At 40.7% G+C, this 20,967-nt stretch overlaps 1 protein-coding gene across 1 annotated transcript in view; it reads left to right on the forward strand.

Moving 5' to 3' along the window:
• si:dkey-61p9.7 (uncharacterized protein LOC559161 homolog) overlaps positions 1 to 20,967 on the forward strand; it is a 35,744-nt gene that overhangs the window by 618 nt on the left and 14,159 nt on the right. The window contains exons 3-4 of the mRNA XM_048153220.1: positions 17,903 to 17,950; positions 18,641 to 18,685. Coding sequence (XP_048009177.1) covers positions 17,903 to 17,950; positions 18,641 to 18,685 — 93 coding nt within the window. The remainder of the gene's footprint in view (positions 1 to 17,902; positions 17,951 to 18,640; positions 18,686 to 20,967) is intronic.

Genomic DNA, 20,967 nt, shown 5'->3' on the forward strand with positions numbered 1-20,967 from the left:
CTGAACATTCAGGATCTTCCTCAGTTTTTCTTAACCTGTTTCTCATGTCTTTTCTCAGTTGAATTCATCAAAGATATAGTAAATGTGAAATATGTTAACATCATAGAATAACATAGTTTAAATAGTGTTTTAAACCTGGTTAGTGTCTTCAACTTAGCCAAGCATTGAAGTACAATCTAATCTGTCAGTTAGGAGATTAAAACTATAGAAGATTTGTCTTGTTTTCAATAAAAACGTAAAACTGAGGTGAGAAATTTATGGTTAAATGTTCAGTGATATTTTTTCTTCCCCCTTTTTCTTTTTCTTCCTCGAATTTTGGCTTCCCCTAACCCCCCTCTCCTCTCCTCTCCCCCTCTCTACTCCCCTCTATCTAGTGTTGAAATGGCAACTAGTAAATACACACATTTTTGTCAACTAGGCTATGTGGAAACTTATTAACAATGTGTATTACAATCAGTGTTGGTCATATTGCTTTAAAAAAGTAATTAGTTATAGTTACTAGTTACTTCTCACAAATAGTAACGGAGTTAGTAACTGAGTTACATCATTATAAAAGTAACTAATTACCAGGGAAAATAACTATTGCGTTACTTAAAAAAAATAAAATAAAAATATGCCAAATAAATTGAATGCCCCCAATATTACATATAAGTCTAAGAATAAATGATTCTTGATGCGACTCCTGACTCATGATCCGCTCTTGCTCACGACATGAAATTTCTCTGTACTGTGTTGGTAGCCATTAAAGAAAACGTAGTTTCATATTTATGTTTAAATAGTCCTATGTTATGTTTTAAATCCATTTATTTTTACCACTTCATTAAGTTTTGCTTTGTAGAAAGCCTTTCTTTAAAGTGAATTTCGTTTTGTAAAAATTGTATCTTAATTTTAATCAATGTTTCATCTACCAATTGCTTTGATTTAATATATAACAAGCAAATATAGCAGACAATAAAATCATGACATGGAGGCGCGGGCGCGATCACTGGCGCGTGAACTGGAGCGCGTCTTAAATGAACCGAAACTCAGAGGCTGCTTGCCTCGCAGACATGAGAAATATATCTATAGAATGTTTGAAATATCTACTTTAACGAAAATGAAGTTATTAAAAACGAAAAGAAAGAGGCTACTCTGATTATGTAGCCTAATCCGAATGAAATGTGCGTCATCTCTCTAGGCGCGTCCATATGAGCAAATGATCAGCAATGAGAATCAACAATGTCAACTTCATCTTTGCAGCCGACACTGATTCAGAAAACATTACTTTATTAATAAACAATTAAAATGTCTCCTTACTGTTTTTGTCACACTCATAATCATTACTTTTGCCGGTTCTTTATGGCAATTATGCGTGCACTTGAGTGCTATATAGCCTATATTATGTAAACGCTCCTTATTATGGTTTATTCTCTCCAGTATTTAAGAAATTAAATTAATATAAATGTGATTAGTCAACTAATAGCTTAAATGAACAACTACTAGTCGACTAGAAAAAAACTCATTTCACATATTTTCGATGAAGCATCAAAAAGGGTATTCTGGTTTGAGCTTGCCCTTCGCGCGCATGCTCTGACAGACACACACACAGCGCATCATACATTATTATCAGTTTAAAATTATATTTGTGTATGACTAACCGCAGCACACACCAGAGAAAAATCTTTGCAGGTCCTATGGCTGAGAGAGAGCCTACTCGGATGAAAACCGCTTCAGTGAGCTCAATTATAGTAACGCGGCATTTTTTTTGTCAGTAACGGCGTTGTAACGGGAGAAAAAGTAATTCGTTTGATTACTCGTTACTGAAAAAAGTAAAGGCGTTAGTAACGCCGTTTATTTATAACGCCGTTATTCCCATCACTGATTACAATGGATCACAATGGATCATGATGAAAATAGGGACGGGATAAACATGTTTACATACAGACAAGTGTTTAGAGAATGTTTACATTAATCCATTAATACTAAAAATATAATCGTATTACATAACTGAATTCTATGCCTATTGATTATATCAAGCAAGGAGAATCCTGCCAATCCCAGCTTGTGCCTGCACTCTAAACATGACAAGGACCAAAGGTAATTAATTCCTCCAGGAATCTCTTACCTCACTAAATATTTTAAGTGAAATATAAACAAAAATGAATATTGGACAAATATCTATAATAATTTCTAATATTGTTTGGTTGCAAAGCCCAGAATCTGAATGAACTGCCAGAGTGGAATATAAAAGATGGGTAAAATACTACTACTACTACTACTACTACTACTAATAATAATAATGCTTTGCATCTGTAAGAATAGACAGACAAGGAGATAGTATAATCCAAGAGGCAATGTTAACTTGACATTACAGCCAGTTGGACATCATTTTTAAAGGCAGGAACACACCAAGCCCACGGTTGGCCGACTAAGTTTTCTCAGTGTGTTCCGCACCGTTGGCTAAAGTTGGTCCTCGTCGCCTTTTTTCCGGCCGATTAGAAATGTTGAATTGGCGTCCTAGCTCGTCTGTCTGTTGGGCCATCTGATCATTCTGATTGGCTGTTCAGCTACTGCCACCTGCGGGTTCGGAAAGGCATTTTATCTCACGCAGGCCCAGAACTGACATGCTACTTGGCCGTCGGCTGTTTAGCGTCGGTTTGTTGTGTCAGGACAACTCTGGACACAGACGCTGCCGACATGAGCCAACCCCGCAGTCTGCTTTCGTCGCCACTAGTTCGTCGGCGTCGGCTTGGTGTGTTCCGGCCTTAACAGGCATGCTCTTGCCAAGGATCACCAATACAGAACTTGCTAATAACAAAAGTTTGTTAAATAGAATTTTTCTTAATTTCATATTGGTCATACACTACCGTTCAAAAGTTTGGGATCGGTAAGATTTTTAATGTTTTTAAAAGAAGTTTTGTCTGCTCACCAAGGCTGCATTTATTTAATTAAAAATAAAGTTAAAACAGTAATATTGTGAAATATTATTACAATATAAAATAATTGTTTTCTGTTCGAATATATTTTACAAAGTAATTTATGCTTGTGTTGGCAAAGCTGAATTTTCAGCATCATTACTCCAGTCTTCAGTGTCACTCTAATATGCCTTCAGAAATCACTCTAATATGCTGATTTGCTGCTCAAGAAACATTTAATGTGTACAATTGTACAAAATATGTGTACAATATTTTTTTTTCAGGATTCTTTGATGAATAGAAAGTTCAAAAGAACAGTGTTTATTTGAAATATAATCTGTTACATTATAATGTCTTTACTGTCACTTTTGATCGATTTAATGCATCCCTGTTGAATAAAAGTATTCATTTCTTTAATTTCTTTAAAAAAAAAATTAAAATTAAAATTCTTACTGTCCCCAAACTTTTGAATGATAGTGTATAATGTTACAAAAGCTTTGTATTTCAGATAAATGCTGTTCTTTTGAACTTTCTATTCATCAAGGAATCCTGAAAAAAAGTACACTGTTTTCAACATTGATGATAATCAGAAATATTTCTTGAGCAGCAAATCAGCATATCAGAATGCTTTCTGAAGGATCATGTGACACTGAAGACTGGAGTAATGATGCTGAAAATACAGCTTTGCCATCACAGGAATAAATTGCTTTGTAAAATATATTCAAATAGAAAACAGCTATTTTAAATTGTAATAATATTTCACAATATTCCTGTTTTTACTGTATTTTTAATTAAATAAATGCAGCCTTGGTAAGCAGACAAAACTTCTTTTAAAAACATTAAAAACCTTAGTTCCCTGAGAACAGGGAACGAGACTCTGCGTTCATGACGCAATGGTGAACGTCCACGTGACCCGGTGTTTCGAAATCTGACTACCAAAAACTCCAATTCTATTGGCCGGCGACAGTCACATGGTGCGACCCGGAAGTATAAAGGCGCGCCTATGGAAACAGTCAGTATATATCGTCTTTGAGGGACTGTTCCGCAGGCAGCCCCAAGCATGGCAAAGAAACGCAGAGTCTCGTTCCCTGTTCTCAGGGAACTAAGGTTACATACGTAACCCGAGACGTTCCCTTTCGAAGGGAACTTCTACTCTGCGTTCATGATGCAATGGGGAACGATATACCCATGCCTCCATGATTAGGGGAGTGCATGCCAAGAATGGCTGAGACAGAAGTCCTTACATTTCAATAGAAACTTTAGCAGCTCCCCCTCGGGTCACACCAGACTGTCAGTGACAACATTCCCTAAGGCCAACAGCCCAAGCTGAGCCAATAAGAGGCCTTCTTCGAAGAGAGAGAAGGCCTGATAAGGCCGCTAAGAGCTTCTGAGACCACCTCTTCCGCAGACAGAGTGGTCTCTTTTAGGGAATGAGGGCAGGGATCCGGAGGAAACCCTGCCCATGCCACTAAAAGGGGACAAAGTCACCCTTAATGCCATCAGGGAAGCTGACCTGGTCTTATCACAAGACATGCTAGTCTAGCTAATCCCTGTCTGAACACAGAATCTCCGAACGCAACCTTCACAGAAGGAAACAGGTAAGAGTGACTGCAATAGGGCAGGGGCAACTCAAACCCGTGCGAAGAGATGGGCATCCCGGAGAGCGGAACTCAGCCAGAAGTGCTATGAACCCTCATATTAAGGGGAGTGTAAACCGCTCACCTAGGATCTTCTTAGTGCCTAATTACGCACTAAGGGGGGCTGTGCGCTAACACACCTGACACCTCAGGGAAGCACAAACCAGCCCAAAGGCTGAAACTTAGGAGGAGGCCTAACCAGGGCCAACCCCCATGATCAGCTTAGGGAGCTAAGCACTATTACGTACATAACCCAAAAAGGGAAGTACCAAGCTCACCTAACAGGTAGACCATGCAATGGGCACCTAATCATAGAGGCCGAAGAGGGGCCTACAGCATGATAGTAACACAGAACATAGGTATATTCAGAAAGTGGCCTGGAGGGGCCACTCTGAACACCTCAAAAGGCAGCATAGGAGGCTGCAAAATGCCCGCATGAAAATCCACCTAACACAATCCATTGAGCAGTTTACTCGGTAAAAGCACCTTTTACTCTTTAAGCAAGAGGAGTACAACTTACGCCAACATGTATCAAGGAAGGCCTGGAGGGGCCTATAACCTCAATAAACACGTGGCATCAGCTCATGGCAGTGTTCTTAGGTCCTTGAAAACAGTATTAACCGACATGAAGGAGGTTAAATACCGCCAGGGCCCGTGGCCAACAACGTGTGTAAAGATCTTCAGATCGAAATACACATCAACATATACCATTATGTTAAGGAAGGCGGCCTGCAAAAAAACCTCTAGACAATATGGCATAAGTCTATTGGCCTTTACTAGGAGCATATAGAGTCCACCAAAGAGGCCTTCCTTAGTATGCACCTGGCAACAGCAAGTGGCTGTGGTATATAAAGACCACCAAAGAGCAGTGTATAAACTTCCTCGGAAGAGACACACAACACTACCCATTCACGCCACATGTGGCAACAGTCGTGAACTAATAGGGAACCAAGCTACAGGAAAGAGTTCCAAAATCTATGGAAGGCTAGTCCTGAGCTACCCATAATACACGTTGCAACAGGCAAAGAAATTAATTTGGCTAGGGAACCAACACAGCCAACACGGTCTAAAGAAGGTCAAAGGGGCCTATACTTCAAACAACAAGTGGCGCAACCCGTGCAGTGTAAATAAATGTGAGCAAAAAGCGACCAACTACAGCATGCTACCAATGCTAACTAAAAAGAGGCTATGTGAAAACAGGCCAACATTCTAGCTAGAAAGAACAGCCGTAAGGATGATCAAAAGACAGGAAGCGAGAAAATACCAACTTTCCTCAGAAAGTGGCAAAGCTACCCTGAGTATGCAATCCAGCAGGTGATGCACTCAGTAACACCAATAACCTTACCATGGGGAATATTGGGTCACCAATGTCTAACATAGCGGACTCCCAGCTATATGTAACAAGTGCCAACCTGTGGCAGCATAAACAGCTCACACATACAATAATGTAGGGCAAGGATCTAGAGCCTAAAGTCGGCAGTAGCCATGGCTTTAAAATGTCAACTTTAGACGAGGGAAAAAGTTCTTCCAGACAGATTCTCAAACCTGTATATAAGCCCAAGAGGACAAAGCTAACAGATAGCAAGGTCAACTCAACTTGATTGTAACAGCACAACAAGTGGCTCAGAGGAAAACATATTTCCCTATTGACACAAAGCTTCTAGAAAGTGGGGCCTAGCAGAAAGCTTAACTTATCTGTCTTAACAAGATAAGGGCCTAATCCACCTGAGATAACAGAACAGGAAGTTACACTGATGGTTAAACAACCTATCTGCTAACTCAACCCAAGCACCTACATAATAAGGGGATAATGGGCATACGGCCTAATCGCTCCCTCGGGAGGAGGCCAAAACTAGGAATATATATCCATTAACAAGGGATAATATACAAAGGTATTGCAAATAACACTCCTAGCTCTAGCCTAGCCGCTAAGCTACAGGCAAAGAAACAGTAAACAAAGTCTGTTTAAACATCATGGGAAGAGAGGAAAGCAACGTACCCTAGCAAACCAGACGTCAGGCGGCCGGTTAAAGCCGCCGACGTCACATAAACTGAAGTAGTAAGTACAACTCAAGTTATACTGAACAATAGCAGAGAAGCTAAAAGAGGAACCGAACAGCGGCCATTTTGTGGCCCGCTCAGCCCTTCTAAAACTACCCCAGTTTTGCCCATAAAACCCCTACATATTTACTGTCACATGTTCAGAAAATAACAGGAATAGTAAAAACAAGGCCAACATAACAATAAGTTGGCCCTGCTTACCTTTCCATTGGCTCCATAGACGAACGAATCCTCCTCCTGACTGTGGTGGGAAGATAATTCAGGTTTAAGCCAAAAACCCTGTTCACTATCAAGCCAGAAGGCAGGCCATCAGAGAGAAACTCATGATGGGCCCAACCGTCAGTCCTGACTGTTCAAGGGTGTCATCTGAACATGCAACCTCACAAAAGGTTCCCGGTAAGGCCGAGGAATAGCGGCGAGGGTAGATGAAATGTGCCCCTGCCAGGGAGGAGATCAATTACCGGCGAGGGTTATTCTGACGCCGGTTCTCAATCACCTCCGTCAGATCTTGCTTCCTATTCCTCGTATCCTGCCGCTTTTGCGACTTGCTCCGAGGAGGAGGAGGTGCTCGAGCGGCGACACTGGATCGCTGGACCTGCCTCTGAGCCTCGGCTCGAGACGGTCCAGGGCCTCCCGGGTGTCTGGGCACAGAATCGGATCTGAGCTGTATGCAGTTCTTATACGTTGCTGAGCGTGCCCTCGCCTTTCTGAACTTTCCAACAACCTTCTCAACGGAACCGCCAAAAAGTTCAGAAGGCGAGACTGGGGCATCGAGGAGAAAGCACTTTTCTTTTTCCCCGATGTCCGCCATGTTCAGCCACAGATGTCTCTCCGTGACCGCCATAGATCTACCGATCGAGGCGGCCGTCTGTTTGGTGGCCCGGAGAGCGAGATCTGTGGTGCGGCACAGCTCAGCCACCGCATCAGGGGACAGACCCTGCCCCTGATCCAGATCCTTCAGCAGATCAGCCTGGTAGGCTTGCAACACCCCCATCGAGTGCAAAGCCGCGCCAGCCTGACCTGCTGCAGCGTACACCCTGCCGTTCAAACGTGATGTCATCTTAAGGGGTTTGGACGGCAGGACCGGAGCTTTCAGTGACGGTGCACTGCCCGTAACGAGTTCGCAAACGTCTCGTCAATAGGCGGCATCGCCACATACCCATGCTGCCGCAATCCCTCCACATCAGCGAAATTACCCCGCTGCTGTGTATGAATCCTCGCCAAGTATGGGCTCTTCCATGCCTTCTCAATCTCTACGTGGAGATCTGGAAGGAATGGAAGGCTTACCGGAGTTACGGGGTTATGGTCAGAAAGAAATCGTTCGTCCAACCTGCCGCGAACGGTTTCTCTCCTCTCGCGCTCCCACGGCAGCTGCAGCCTGCCGACAGCGCGCTCCATAACCTCCAGTAACTCAGCGTACGCCAAACAGGGAGGTCTGGAGAAAGAAGCTCTTTCACTCGCTTCCTCCTCTACTGCCATCTCCTGCTCTTGGGGGCTGGCAGCCAGAAGAACACTCGCTCCTGGATCTGAAGATGTCAGAGATACGGCATCTTCATCATTCAGGATCGCATCCTCACCAGCCACCGCCTGAGGCTGAGAGACGGTTACACCTCTCTCAAACTCGGCGGCGAGCTCCACCTGTGAACCCCATGAACGCAGTCTTCGCTCTGCCTCAGCACGAGCGGGACCAGATCCACCGGGCACAGATGTTGACGCCCCTTCTCTCGAGAAGAGGGCCAGGCGAGAACGGAGCGTTCTGATAGGGAGACGCTCACAGTTAACACAGACAGCGCCCTCAAGCACTGTCCGCGCGTGTTCTTCCCCCAAACAATGAACACATAGGGTGTGTGTGTCTTCCGGCGTCAAGAATCTCGGACACGGATCAGCACACTTCCTAAAGTTCTTACCTTTCTCAGACATAGTAGGATTGGCACGGATTCTTAATGTCAAAGAATACACGGTAGCAGACACAACAGTCCCGAAAAGACGATGCATACCGACTGTTTCCATAGGCGCGCCTTTATACTTCCGGGTCGCGCCATGTGACTGTCGCCGGCCAATAGGATTGGAGTTTTTGGTAGTCAGATTTGGAAACACCGGGTCACGTGGACGTTCACCATTGCATCATGAACGCAGAGTAGAAGTTCCCTTCAAAAGGGAACTTACCGATCCCAAACTTTTGAACGGTAGTGTATATCATTAGCTAATGTGAAGATATCTGTTGATATTTAGCACTTGCTTACTGCACTTAAGCATATTTGAGAAAGAAAAGCAATACATCGTAATGCTGCCACCATAACAATTCTGCAATTATGTTATCAACAAACTTTGCATGTGACTGTAGGCGATTAGTGTGTACCTGCAGTCACACTGTGGCTGATCCCCTGTATGTTTCGGCACAACATAAAGAGCTGTCTCTTTTGCCTTTCTAAAAGCTTTACAGATGGACAGTGAGTCTTTTTCAAGATGTCATTCCGTCTGTGCGTTTCTGGAGGTGGTCGTTACGTGTCCTCACTGTCACACAATCACTTTCTCTCATGTCTGGATAGCGTGCTTAGACTGTATTTGTGGGTGGTTCATATTCTCACATGAGAGCACACCCATGTCAGCACGCTGTTCATCTTGCCTTTCTCGTAAGGACTTGAGTGCTCAGTGCGCTCTGATCTTGTTTTTTTTTTTTTTTTTAATTAGAAAAGTGCTACTTTGGTGAATAAGCCAGGGTGGCCTGAGGATTACAGTGTGGCAATTCCCGCCAAGCCAATCTCTGTGGGCCCCCCACTCATCTAGTGCATTGCAAACATGCTGTGACTGTGTTCGTGGGTGGTTTATGTTTAGTAGAACATGGCTATGTCGGCGCTCAGCGCGCTGTGCGTCGTCCAGTTATATGGCCACGTTCACTGTCCCACATGGCTGGTAGCTTCTGACTGGATTGCTGGTCCTTCTCATGGGGGACCTAGCGTTTCAGTCAGGGCTCCAGCAGAAGATCAGATGTCAATTGCTACATTGGACAGAGGGTTGTTGGGCTCTGGAAATGAAGATGAGGCTGAGTGTCACACAGTTCTGGTGTGTGCTTATGCTGAATCAGATTCAGAGTTGACAACCATGCTTTCCCAGGCCCCTGGGGGTGTAGTGCGACACATAACTTGCCTTGCCCCGCCCCTTGTCTTTTAGTACAGATGTGCATGAAAAACTTGACAATATGGAAGCCTTTTGGTGTGAAATATGGAACGTCAAAAGGGCCATAATCTGCATTAAAAGTTTTTCGTCTCTCAATACCCTTGATGCTGGGGTGGCAGTGCTACGGGCACACCACCTCTGCCCTGCATGTGTTTTGGGTAGTTCTGAGTTGGGTTTGAGCTACACATGATGCAAGTCACAGCGCAGGCCCCTGGCCAGACAATGTCCACCATGGTGGTCCAGAAACACCCCTGGCTAGCCTTGCAGAGGTGTGAGATGTCGTCAAAGTGCACTTTCTCGATGCTCTCATCTCACAAGCTGGCCTAAAACCCAGCCTGCTCAGTCTGCAGCCAAGCCAGGTGGTCCAGCGAGAAGCGGTCCTGAAACGGGCGACCTGGAGCAGAGGTAGAAAGGAGGAGGGCCGGGTGGAGAATCTGTGGTTCCATTCTGTTCCGCTGTTGGCTCTCTGGAGTCAATCCTCCAGGTCCCAACAGGGCGCGGCTGACGGTGTGCGATGCTATGCATCACCATCCTCAGTCTTGCTGACAGATCTGTAGAGCTGCGGTCTGGGTGCCACCTAACACGTTCGCTAGATTGAATAGCCTTTGTGTTGAACTGGTATCTTCCTGTGTACTCGCTTCCACTAGCTGGTAATGTGAAGGACTCTTCTAGTGTTGACTTGCTATGACATACCCCGCCCCCTTGGCCAGATATGTGCATCCATTGCTCCAGTGAGTTCCCCACCTGGTGAATCCTGTTGAGTTTCTCCGCCACCCCCTGCAGCTCAGACATTGCAGAGTTTCTGATGTTAGGCCAAATATCTGTCACTGACGTTGACGTTTGTCTGGGTGCCAAGTGTTGTGACCCCTTCACATGAGTGGTTCCATATGTGTATTGTCCACGGTTAACTCCCCTCAGTGAGCCCGTGTCTTTCCCTTGGAAGAGCCCGCTCTGCCGTTCCTGTCAGATGTGTCTCCCCCTGTGCCAGACTGGAGACCCAGAAACTCGATATGTGCACTGCCCACGGCACTGCCCATGGCAGTCCATATGTGTACTTCCACGTAATACCTCCCTCTCTGGGTACGTTGTAGCTTCCACAGCATCCCCTATGGGTTCACTTTCCCATTGTTGTCTAAGTCTTACTAAACGGGTCTTGCGGAACAGCAGTAGACTCTCTCAGTGTAAGCTCACCCCCTTCTCCGCCCCTAGATGTGCCGGGTGGCTGGAGCTTATGCTTGGTGCTGGAAGGAGGGAACGGAGACATACGTCCCGTCGCCACTGTTTCTGTGCCTTTGCTGTAGTGCAATGTAGTGACTCATGCTTGTCTCCTCAGTGAAATCAAAGTGTGTGTGCATCTGCATACGTACTTATACCCGCGCTGCGGGATGGAGCAGGTGCTATTAATCACGCATGCCAATATCCATTGGCTCATTTAGTTTAGTTTAGTATCACTCAAATGTGATAGGGCTCTCTAGCGATATCCCAATTTGTCGGTTCATTTCTGATATATGTCTCTGTTCCCTCCTTCAGGGAATGAGGGTTACATATGTAAGGGAGATGTTTTCTTTAACCTGAGGACAAATGTATTTAATATGTTTGTGACCTGTTCAATTCAGCATGCACCACATATTCCAGACAATGTATCTTTAATTTGGCCAAAATCAAACAGGTAATTTTCTCCAAGCAGATATTCTGTTGAATGAACATGTTTGTGCCACACACAATTAAAAATATTGTTAATTGACCTTTCATGAGCCTGCTTCATAATTAAGAAAATATTGTTTGTAGGAAACATGAAATAAGAATACAAATAGTAATAAAAAAATCTTCCCAACTAGAGTCCCCCCAGTGAATCTCAGCCATTTCCACCCCTGCCTACAACTAGATGACAAATACCAGACTTAGACTCTTCTCCAGTTTTTAAGTACAAAAAACATTTTCCTTAATAGAAGTACTGTTTCTTGAATAAAAAATGCAGTAGTTCTGTATGTACCTTTACATTGCAAACAAGCAGAGATCTGCAAACTACAGTATGAGCAGAACTTCATTTACAATAGAGGTGGGTACGAGGTTTAGTCACAAGCTCTTTAATATGCTTTTCATTGGTTAAATGTTTGTAAAAACCATAGACTCTAATAAAAAAAAAAAAAAAAAAAAAAGATGGACGATGTACCTTGTGCTGACGATTTTGTATGTACTGTACTAAGAGGGGTGCCAGCCTGGCAAATCATCCAGACAAATTTTAAATTCTCATCAATTAAATCGCCCCAAAGGAATCTAATAAAATGTCCTCAACAATTTATATGATCCCTATCTTATCCTGTTTCTTTAGTTTAGTTTAGTTTAGTTTTGTTGTTTAACAAATTCAAATGACCCTTCACAACCCAAAGCAAGTAAAAAAAACAAATTCACATTTTCAAGAAGTGCAATACAAAGTTCATAATACCCATACACATATTCCATCAGTACAATAAAACCAAACACAGCAAATGAACACCAATATACAAAGCATTTACAAATACATAGTTACTCAGTCCCTTCAGCATACTTTTACGAATGACCATTTAATGTCAAGTCAAGTCAAGTCACCTTCATTTATATAGCGCTTTTTACAATGCAGATTGTGTCAAAGCAGCTTTACATTGATAATTGTATATAATTTTTCCTTTTAAAGAATAGTGTCAATGCAGGCAGATCAAAAGCACTGTTGAATAAATGTCAAGGATACTGTTGAATATCAAATGTCAAGTCAAACTAAATTAAATTAGGGCTGCACGATTAATCGCATTTTATCACCATAACGATATCTGCTTCTCTCGATTGATTATAAATAATCGTCACGATATTGGCCCGCTCTATGAAAATGAAAAAAAAAATGCTTTAGATGCTTTAAAATCTAATGTGAATACATATTACAAAGCGCTCACCAAAACCATGTTTTGTATTGATTTACCATCTAACGAAGTTATCATAGTTGGTTTGGATTTAAGTCTTTGTGCCACCTACAGGCCTTTTGGGTGAAGTGTAGGTTGGTAAAGAACTTGCAAAATAGCCATAGTTACATTACTCTTTTGATAGAATAAACATGATTAATAATTGTGATTATAATTTTGAGGAAACTGTGGCACTGGCTGTCGTGTCGATGATGTCTTCACAATGGATGATCTAGTCGACTCGATCTCTGCTGATACAGGGCTGCGTTGTGGTCGTGTCAAGGCACCGGTCCTCGGTCTCATCTGGAAATGGCCCCGAATCCGGTTGGCTACGGTAAACCTCGGGATAAACAAAAAGACTAATATTAGCGTAGATGCCATTCTTTTTCTGATGTAACAAGTACATCTGGTGTTATAGGAAGTGTTCCCGGTTCCGGCTGAACTAATTTATGCAGCCTAATAATCCTTTAACGGATTTGAAAATATAAATATATGATGTGTTATGTGTATGCCAGGTTAAAGAGATGCGTTTTTAGTCTAGATTTAAACTGACAGAGTGTGTCTGCATCCCGAACAATGCTAGGAAGGTTGTTCCACAGTTTAGGTGCCAAACAGGAGAAGGATCTACCACCTGCAGTTGATTTCGATATTCTAGGTATTATCAGCTGGCCTGAATTCTGAGATCGCAATAAACGTGAAGGACTATAATGCATTAAGAGCTCGCTTAGGTACTGGGGGGCTAAACCATTTAGTGCTTTGTAAGTAATTAGCAAGATTTTAAAATCTATATGATGTTTAACAGGAAGCCAATGCAGTGACGACAGAACTGGGCTAATATGGTCATACTTCCTAGTTCTAGTAAGGACTCTAGCTGCTGCATTTTGTAGGAGCTGTAGTTTATTTATCAAGCGGGAGGAACAACCACCCAGTAGAGCGTTACAGTAGTCTAACCTTGAGGTCATGAACGCATGAACTAACTGTTCTGCATTCTTCATTGAGAGCATATGTCGTAGTTTAGATATATTTTTAAGATGGAAGAAAGCGGTTTTACAGATGCTAGTAACATGGCCTTCAAATGAAAGGAAGTTTTAGCTTGGATCAAAGTCTTTTAGGAATGCCCGTGGAGTGTGTGTATTTTCCATAACTTGGAACTTATCTAGTTCAAAAGAAATAAAACCCACCCCTAAATACAAATAAATGAAATATAATTAGCACAAAACAAAATAACAATCGAATTTACAACATCCCATAAAGATAAACAATAGCAAAAGAAAATTAAACTTACACTTTCCCTAATATGACTTACCGTCAGTCTCCATTTACATCAGGATAGGTGCACAATAGCTCTCCATACACGGCTTCAACAAGCGTTTCAAACATTCCATACACAAGCGGGATATTCAAAGCGTCAACAACAGTAAAACGCCAAAGTGTCTCCAGAGATTGTATAGGGAGATAAGAGGGTCTGTATCTCTTACCATTGGAGAAAGCATAACGGCTAACTTAATCACTTGTGGCACCTCTCAGCCTATCATGTAATGGCAGTGACATCTTTTGCAACATTCCCTAGTCTGCCTTCTCTTAAAAAAAATACATTTTTATCAAGCTAAAATCTACATATAGTTCCCAATGAAAGTATTGTTTAGTGTAAAACATGCTGAAGATTGGCAAACAGGCTGTCCATTAATTAAATGATTAGCTATTTCCCCACAAAAGCTGTTTAATCAGCATAGTGAAGCCTCTCATCCATTGACTTCCATTCAAAAAACAGCCTCCGGTCTCATTCCCTGCGTATTGCAGGGGGGGAGCGTTAGGTTTAGCTGTTACACTTTTTTGGCTAAAGGTTGCAGGCTTGCCTTCCAGTGGCTTTGGTGTCTCCTTAACACCGGACATTTTCTTTTTCCGCTAGGGAGAATGATGTCGCATGTACTCACTCCTTATTTAAAGGGGAACAACCGCTCTTTAGCGGAGTTTATCAAATGAAGTTCGCTACAACCTTCAATCTCTTCCAGTGTAGAAAAGTGAAGCCGCCAATGTCCCAATATGGCGCTGACATCTTGTGCTGAGCACGATGGCGTTTTATCAAGACCTCGCTCACACTCCCACAGAATCGTTTAGTACAGTTTACTGCAGAACAACTCATGATGTCAGTGTGAAATAAACTGTTACGGAAATGTAGAAATTAAGGTTAAAGCTCCAATCTCCTCCTGAAATTCCTGAAAAAAGTCTGTCAGTGCCTCAGTGACTATTTCACTCAGAGAAGCTGTCAATCTCAGCTGTCAATCATGACATCACACTCCCATTTTTATAGCATCAAAACTAATAAAACCAAACTTATTTGAAAAACGAACACTTGAACTTAAAATGACAGAACCTTTCTTTGGAAAAAAAATATTTTAAGTGTAATTTGATTGTTTAGTTTGTCTCACTTCCCATAAGATTACATGGAGAAGGCAGGGTTTATGACCTATACTGGTACAAGACACCTGGGGGTGAAAAAAAAAACATTTTGGCTTCACTTTTCAGGACTTGTATGGCACACTTGGTAAAAACCCACATACAGAGGGAAAGGATGACCAGTAGCATTGATTTTTAAAAATAAAACAAAAATGAATAAATATGGAGATACAAAGTTTCTGCCTGACAGCAACAATATATTCCTCTTTTTTGTAGCACTTAATTAATTTACCTTTTGGAATTTGATCATTTTGCATGGCACACCTGACAACTTGTCAAGACACACTATTTGGGAAACACTTGGCTAGAACAATGAGTTGTGAATCAACTGCATAGCAGTGAAATGAGAAGCGTGTGCCTTTATGATATTGGACCCATTAAGTATTTATCGAGAAGAGGAACATCCTTGAGCCACCAAAGTTTAAGGTCATGTGGCTTAGACATCCCTCCCTTCCAGAAAACATTAAATCATTTGCCTGTGAAGTGGGATTCAAGCTAGCAAATTGCAGTTCCTGTGATGCTCAGAACAGAGAGCTTCAGAGATCTTGTATCATATTATTTCACTTAAAGTCCCCCTGTGGTGAAAATCAAGTTTTTAATGTTGTTTATATGTCTATGTAGTGTTTTTAATATGCTTTAAGACTAACCATGTGCAAATTCATAAGTCGGCACCATTGCTGAGTATTTTATGTTTGAAACTGCAGTAAACCAAAAACCTGCGGTTTGAAATCTGTTTGTGACGTCACAGACTACCTTGTAACCAATCACAACAACGTGCTGGCAGGCTTTAGCATATCATTAAAAAATTGTGTAGATTTATCGATATAGCGAGTCTATTACGATGTTATGATGAACACATGTTGATGACTTGCATATTAATGAGCTCTTTCAGACTGGTAGGCTGTGAAAAAACCCTTTGTGATCATGCTGATAACAGGATTAAAGTCCACTAATACAAAAAAAAACATGATTTCTGTGATCTCATGCATGCTGTATTATCGCACATGATGTGAAGAAAATTTTGTATAGCCCTATGTTAAATTACAGTACCAGTCAAAAGTTTTACGCATTACTAATGTTTTTAAAAGAAGTCTCAAGTCTCTAACCAAATAATGGTTTTCTATTTTAATATTCTTTAAAATATAATGTATTTCTGTGATGCAAAGCGTCTGAACATTCCTACCGCTATGGCATTTCATATAGGCTACTATATTTGTTATATTATAGAGCTTAAATGTTAATGTGCAGTTGACAAACTATACATCATTAAAAAGATCTAAGACTAAAGCTTCACATTTTGACTGTTAAAATCTTAATATGCTTAAAAGCATGCACATTTGGAAATATTGATGGATTCTCATATGTTTATATCAATTTTCTATACAGAGGAGTAATATTTATTCTATATTTATTGTTATTACTGTGAGCTCTGGATAGCCTACTGTGTTTTCAATTCATTCTTGCAGCTGGAGGGCGCTCTGCCCCTTTTGTCCACAAATGCCTCAGTAAAAGAAGAGGCATATCATGTGACAATCAAGGAACTAACAGAGGCAAGAGATCGCTAACTATGGCTATTCAAAACACTTTTCAAGACAATAAATACACGATTGAGATGATGTATGCATGTATTGACTGAATTTGTGTCTGAATAGCGCTGGCTCCGTGGGCGTGGCCGCATTAGCGGATAATGAGCTGAATCGCAGACTTCTGACATGGCTCTCTTTTCATACAGATTACATAAACAGAGAATATTTGTTTTTGATTTGACTTACACGATTTAAAACCTGACATCTCAACGTTTATTTAGACATAAGTGTAATTTTTTTGTGATTAGTATTCACTAGGTTACAGTTCATTTTCTGAGAACTATCAGATTGGAGTTCCTTCAGAGGGAGACGACAGATCACGCATCATGTTAGTTTTCTTTATTTTACAAAAAGCACAGCATTTTGTTTTTACTCTGAGTGTACACAAATAAAAGAAGATATTCCACAGATTAAAAAGGTGTATAACTCTTAATTGTATGTGCAGCATCGGCAGAGTATTTTGAGTCTCTTTCACACTGGTAAGAAAAAAACCGCGGTGGTATCGCCGGCGATACCTCAGACCTCAGAGTGTTAATATTATAAAGCGACGAGAATATTTTTGGAGCGCCAAAAAAACAAAATAACGACTTATTTTGTGATGGCCGATTTCAAAACCCTGCTTCAGGAAGCTTCGGAGCACAAATGAATCAGTGTGTCGAATCATTATTCGGATCGTATGTCAAACTGCAACAGCTGAAATCACGTGACTTTGGCGCTCCGATCAGCAGATTCGACACACTGATTCATTTATGCTCCAATGCTTCCTGAAGCAGTGTTTTAAAATCGACCATCACTAAATAAGTCGTTATTTAGTTTTTTTTGGCGCTCCAAAAATATTCTCATCGCTTTATAATATTAATATTGAACCACTGTAGTCACATGAACTGATTTAGAGGTGTTTTAGTACCTTTATCGATCTTGACAGAGGAAATGTCATTGTTCCTTATGGAGGCCTCACTGAGCCATCGGATTTCAACTAAAATATTCATTCTTTGTCTGTTACGTTTGTAGAAAAATCTTTGCTTTCACAGAAAACTACAATCAAGTAGTTATTTTTTGTTATCAGTGCACATACTTTATATGTGTACAAAAGAAAGCTCAGAATTTCATGTTATTTCTCAGTATTGCTCATGTTTTTATGTATTTTTTACTTAAAGGCATGTGATAAACTGTCCAACCTGCAGTTCCAACCAGCAGGTTCTTAAGTAAGTATGTGCTTTAAATGCTCTTAACAATTTTTTCCCCCTATAATCTTTGCTAAATTTTGTCATGTTGCTTCATTCAGTAAGTACGGAAGAGAATTAAGGCCAAGCAATAATAAAAAAATAAAACCATCTCGAGATTAAAGTTGTTAAATTTCGAGAAAAAACTCGTTAAATTTCGAGAAAAAAGTTTAAATAAAATGTTGAGAATAAACTCATTAAATTACGAGAAAAAACCCGTTAATATTCTAGAAAAAAGTCGAGATAAAATGTTGAGAATAAAAGTTGTTAAATTTCGAGAAAAAAGTCGAGATAAAATGTTTAGAATAAAGTCATTAAATTACGAGAAAAAACTTGTTAAATTTCGAGAAAGAAGTCGAGATAAAATATTGAGAATAAACTCATGAGTTTATTCTCAACATTTTATCTCGACTTTTTTCTTGAAATTTAACAACTTTAATCTCTCAACTTTAATCTGGTTTTATTTTTTTATTATTGCTTGGCCCTAATCCTCTTCCGTAAGTAAGTAATCTATTGAATGTATTCTTTTTTTAAAGGTTTTTAGGCAAGTGTTAAAAATTAGCTCACTAACAAAAGTTTGACAAAAAAATATTGATTCTACAGTACATGAGCTACTAGAAAAGAAATATCACTTACAAACTAAGGCAATTCTGTCTGTGTGTATGAATATAGAGATCGTGCTTATAAAGATCTGGAGCAGAAGTGTGAGGAACTAAGGTAATCTTATTTTTTTCCAAATCATCCCTTTACAGTATTGAAATTTCTGACTGAATAGCAGCAAATAATTTTAAGTTGTTCACCACTCTTCTGGTTTGTGTTTGTTTGAATTACAGTGCAGAGCATAAATGAGTACACCCCCTCCGAAAGTCAGCAATTGCTCAACTGCTTAGAAGACATGTTAGGGTTCTTTAGAGATATAATGTTCCAGCAAATCTGATTAATCAATTACCAAAGAAACATGTCAAAATTATCCAGGAAAATAAGATTTTCTTATCAAGGTGATAAAATGTTGTATAGCAAAAATGAGTACACCCTCCTAAAACTAATAAAATGAAATAAAAATTATCTGGTTTAAGTTTAAGGCAATGTTTGATGTCAAGTAAGTATGTTGAACCAAAACACTTAAAGATAAGTAATTTCTTGACAATTAAAAGTGTTATATAGCCCACTGAATCATTCTCAGACTTAATGCTGACAACAATGGAAGCACTTGAGAGAGAACTGCAGGAGACTTATTTCTTAGCACAAAAGAGGACAGTGGTACAAGAGGATTACTAAATCATTGTTTTAAGTGTGAAAATATAGCAAAAGTAACACAGAAATTCAAAAACAATGGACTTGTGACAAGGCCCCTGAAATAATCAGGGCCCGTATCCCTAAAGAATTTTTGTGCAAAAAGTGGCTCCTAGCGGCCAAATTCTAAGAAAATTCTCAGAGTCATGACGTTTTCTTAGAATTTCCCCTAAAAGTGACACGAAAATCCCAGTTAATATAAAAGCTATTCCTCAAGATTCCTAGCGCTTAAAAGGGCTCCTAAGGCGAGATCTGCTAAGAGCAGGGAAGAGGACTTTTAGTTGCTTAGGAGTTCCCCTAAGCAGCTGCACAAAATGGCCAACAGAGGAGGCAGAAGAGATGTCCTGCAAACACTGGATGACAGGGAATTATTGAGACGCTACAGATTGGATCGTGCAGGAATCATGTTTGTGGTGGATCTCCTTAGAGATGCAATTACTTCACCAACTCGACGCCACAACGCTATTACACCGGAGAAGAAAGTAATCACAGACATTGATAAAAGCTGAGCCGTGTTACCCTCGTTAAGACCACACTGAGTTGTAACGTTGTAATTTCTACTTCATTAAGGACAGTCCCTTGAGATAGGCCATCTTGTTTTCAATGGGGTCCATATGGGAGTGAAAGTACAAAATATGCCAGCTAGGATATTAATCTGAGCAAATAAGACAGGAATCATTATTTGAACAGGGTGTAATGAGCTTAAGTTTTCACATATTTTAGATTCTAATGTTAGGCTATAACCCCTACAGCTTACTATTCATTTTCCAGATATTTTCTTGAATGTGAAATATTATTTACAATTACAGTCTGCATAAGATTAGAGTGTATAATTATGTTTATTGATTTGAGGGTACATCCTTTGGTCATTATCACCAAAAGTTCATCAATTATTTTATGGCTATTAATGACATATATTTCTCAGTTTTTATTATGTATATGTTAAATACATTTTAGTTTTTCCATCTTTCCATGAATTGTATTAGTGATCATAAAGAAAATACATCTTTTGTGTTTGTTCAGAGGGGGTGTACTCATTTATGCTGTGCACTGTATGTCATCCAAGTCTTTTGTATTACTTCGCCTAATGCATAGAGGCAAGACAAAAAGGAATGACAAACAACTTCAGTTTACTGTACTGAAAATAACATGAAAGTAATGTATTTCCAACATGTTAATAGAGTATAGGCTACACTGTGTGACTTTAAACTGGTCTACTGGTAAATTTATATTACATACTAAAAATCAAATTAGTAACCCCTCTGGTTCTACTCGCACCGCCACGAGTGTGATTCAGTCCACTGTTTCCAGCTTGCAAGGTGCGTACACTAAAGACTGCGGCCTCTAACAGCAGTCGCAAGTGCACGTCTTGAGATTAGGGGAACGAGGTTTACTCATACAGATCTTACTAGCTGGCTTCCGTTACACTTACCCCCCTAAACCTCACTCCCTTATGGGTCATGGCACCAACGTAACCCCTCAGTTCCTAATTGCCCCGCTCTGGGCTGGTCTCGAACCCGGGTCGCCGGCATGGGAGGCTAGGCCAGGGGAGTGAGGTTTACTCGCACAGATCTTACTGGCTGAACCTGATCTGAACTCGAGTGGTGTTCTGTTATTGGACTTCTGTGCTAGTGTGCTAGTGCTAGTACACCCTGTGTCTGTACCCCGAATTAATAAAAACAAAAAACTTCCAAACCCATTTAATG

Source organism: Megalobrama amblycephala, linkage group LG1, assembly GCF_018812025.1.
Source record: "Megalobrama amblycephala isolate DHTTF-2021 linkage group LG1, ASM1881202v1, whole genome shotgun sequence".
NCBI lineage: Eukaryota > Metazoa > Chordata > Actinopteri > Cypriniformes > Xenocyprididae > Megalobrama > Megalobrama amblycephala.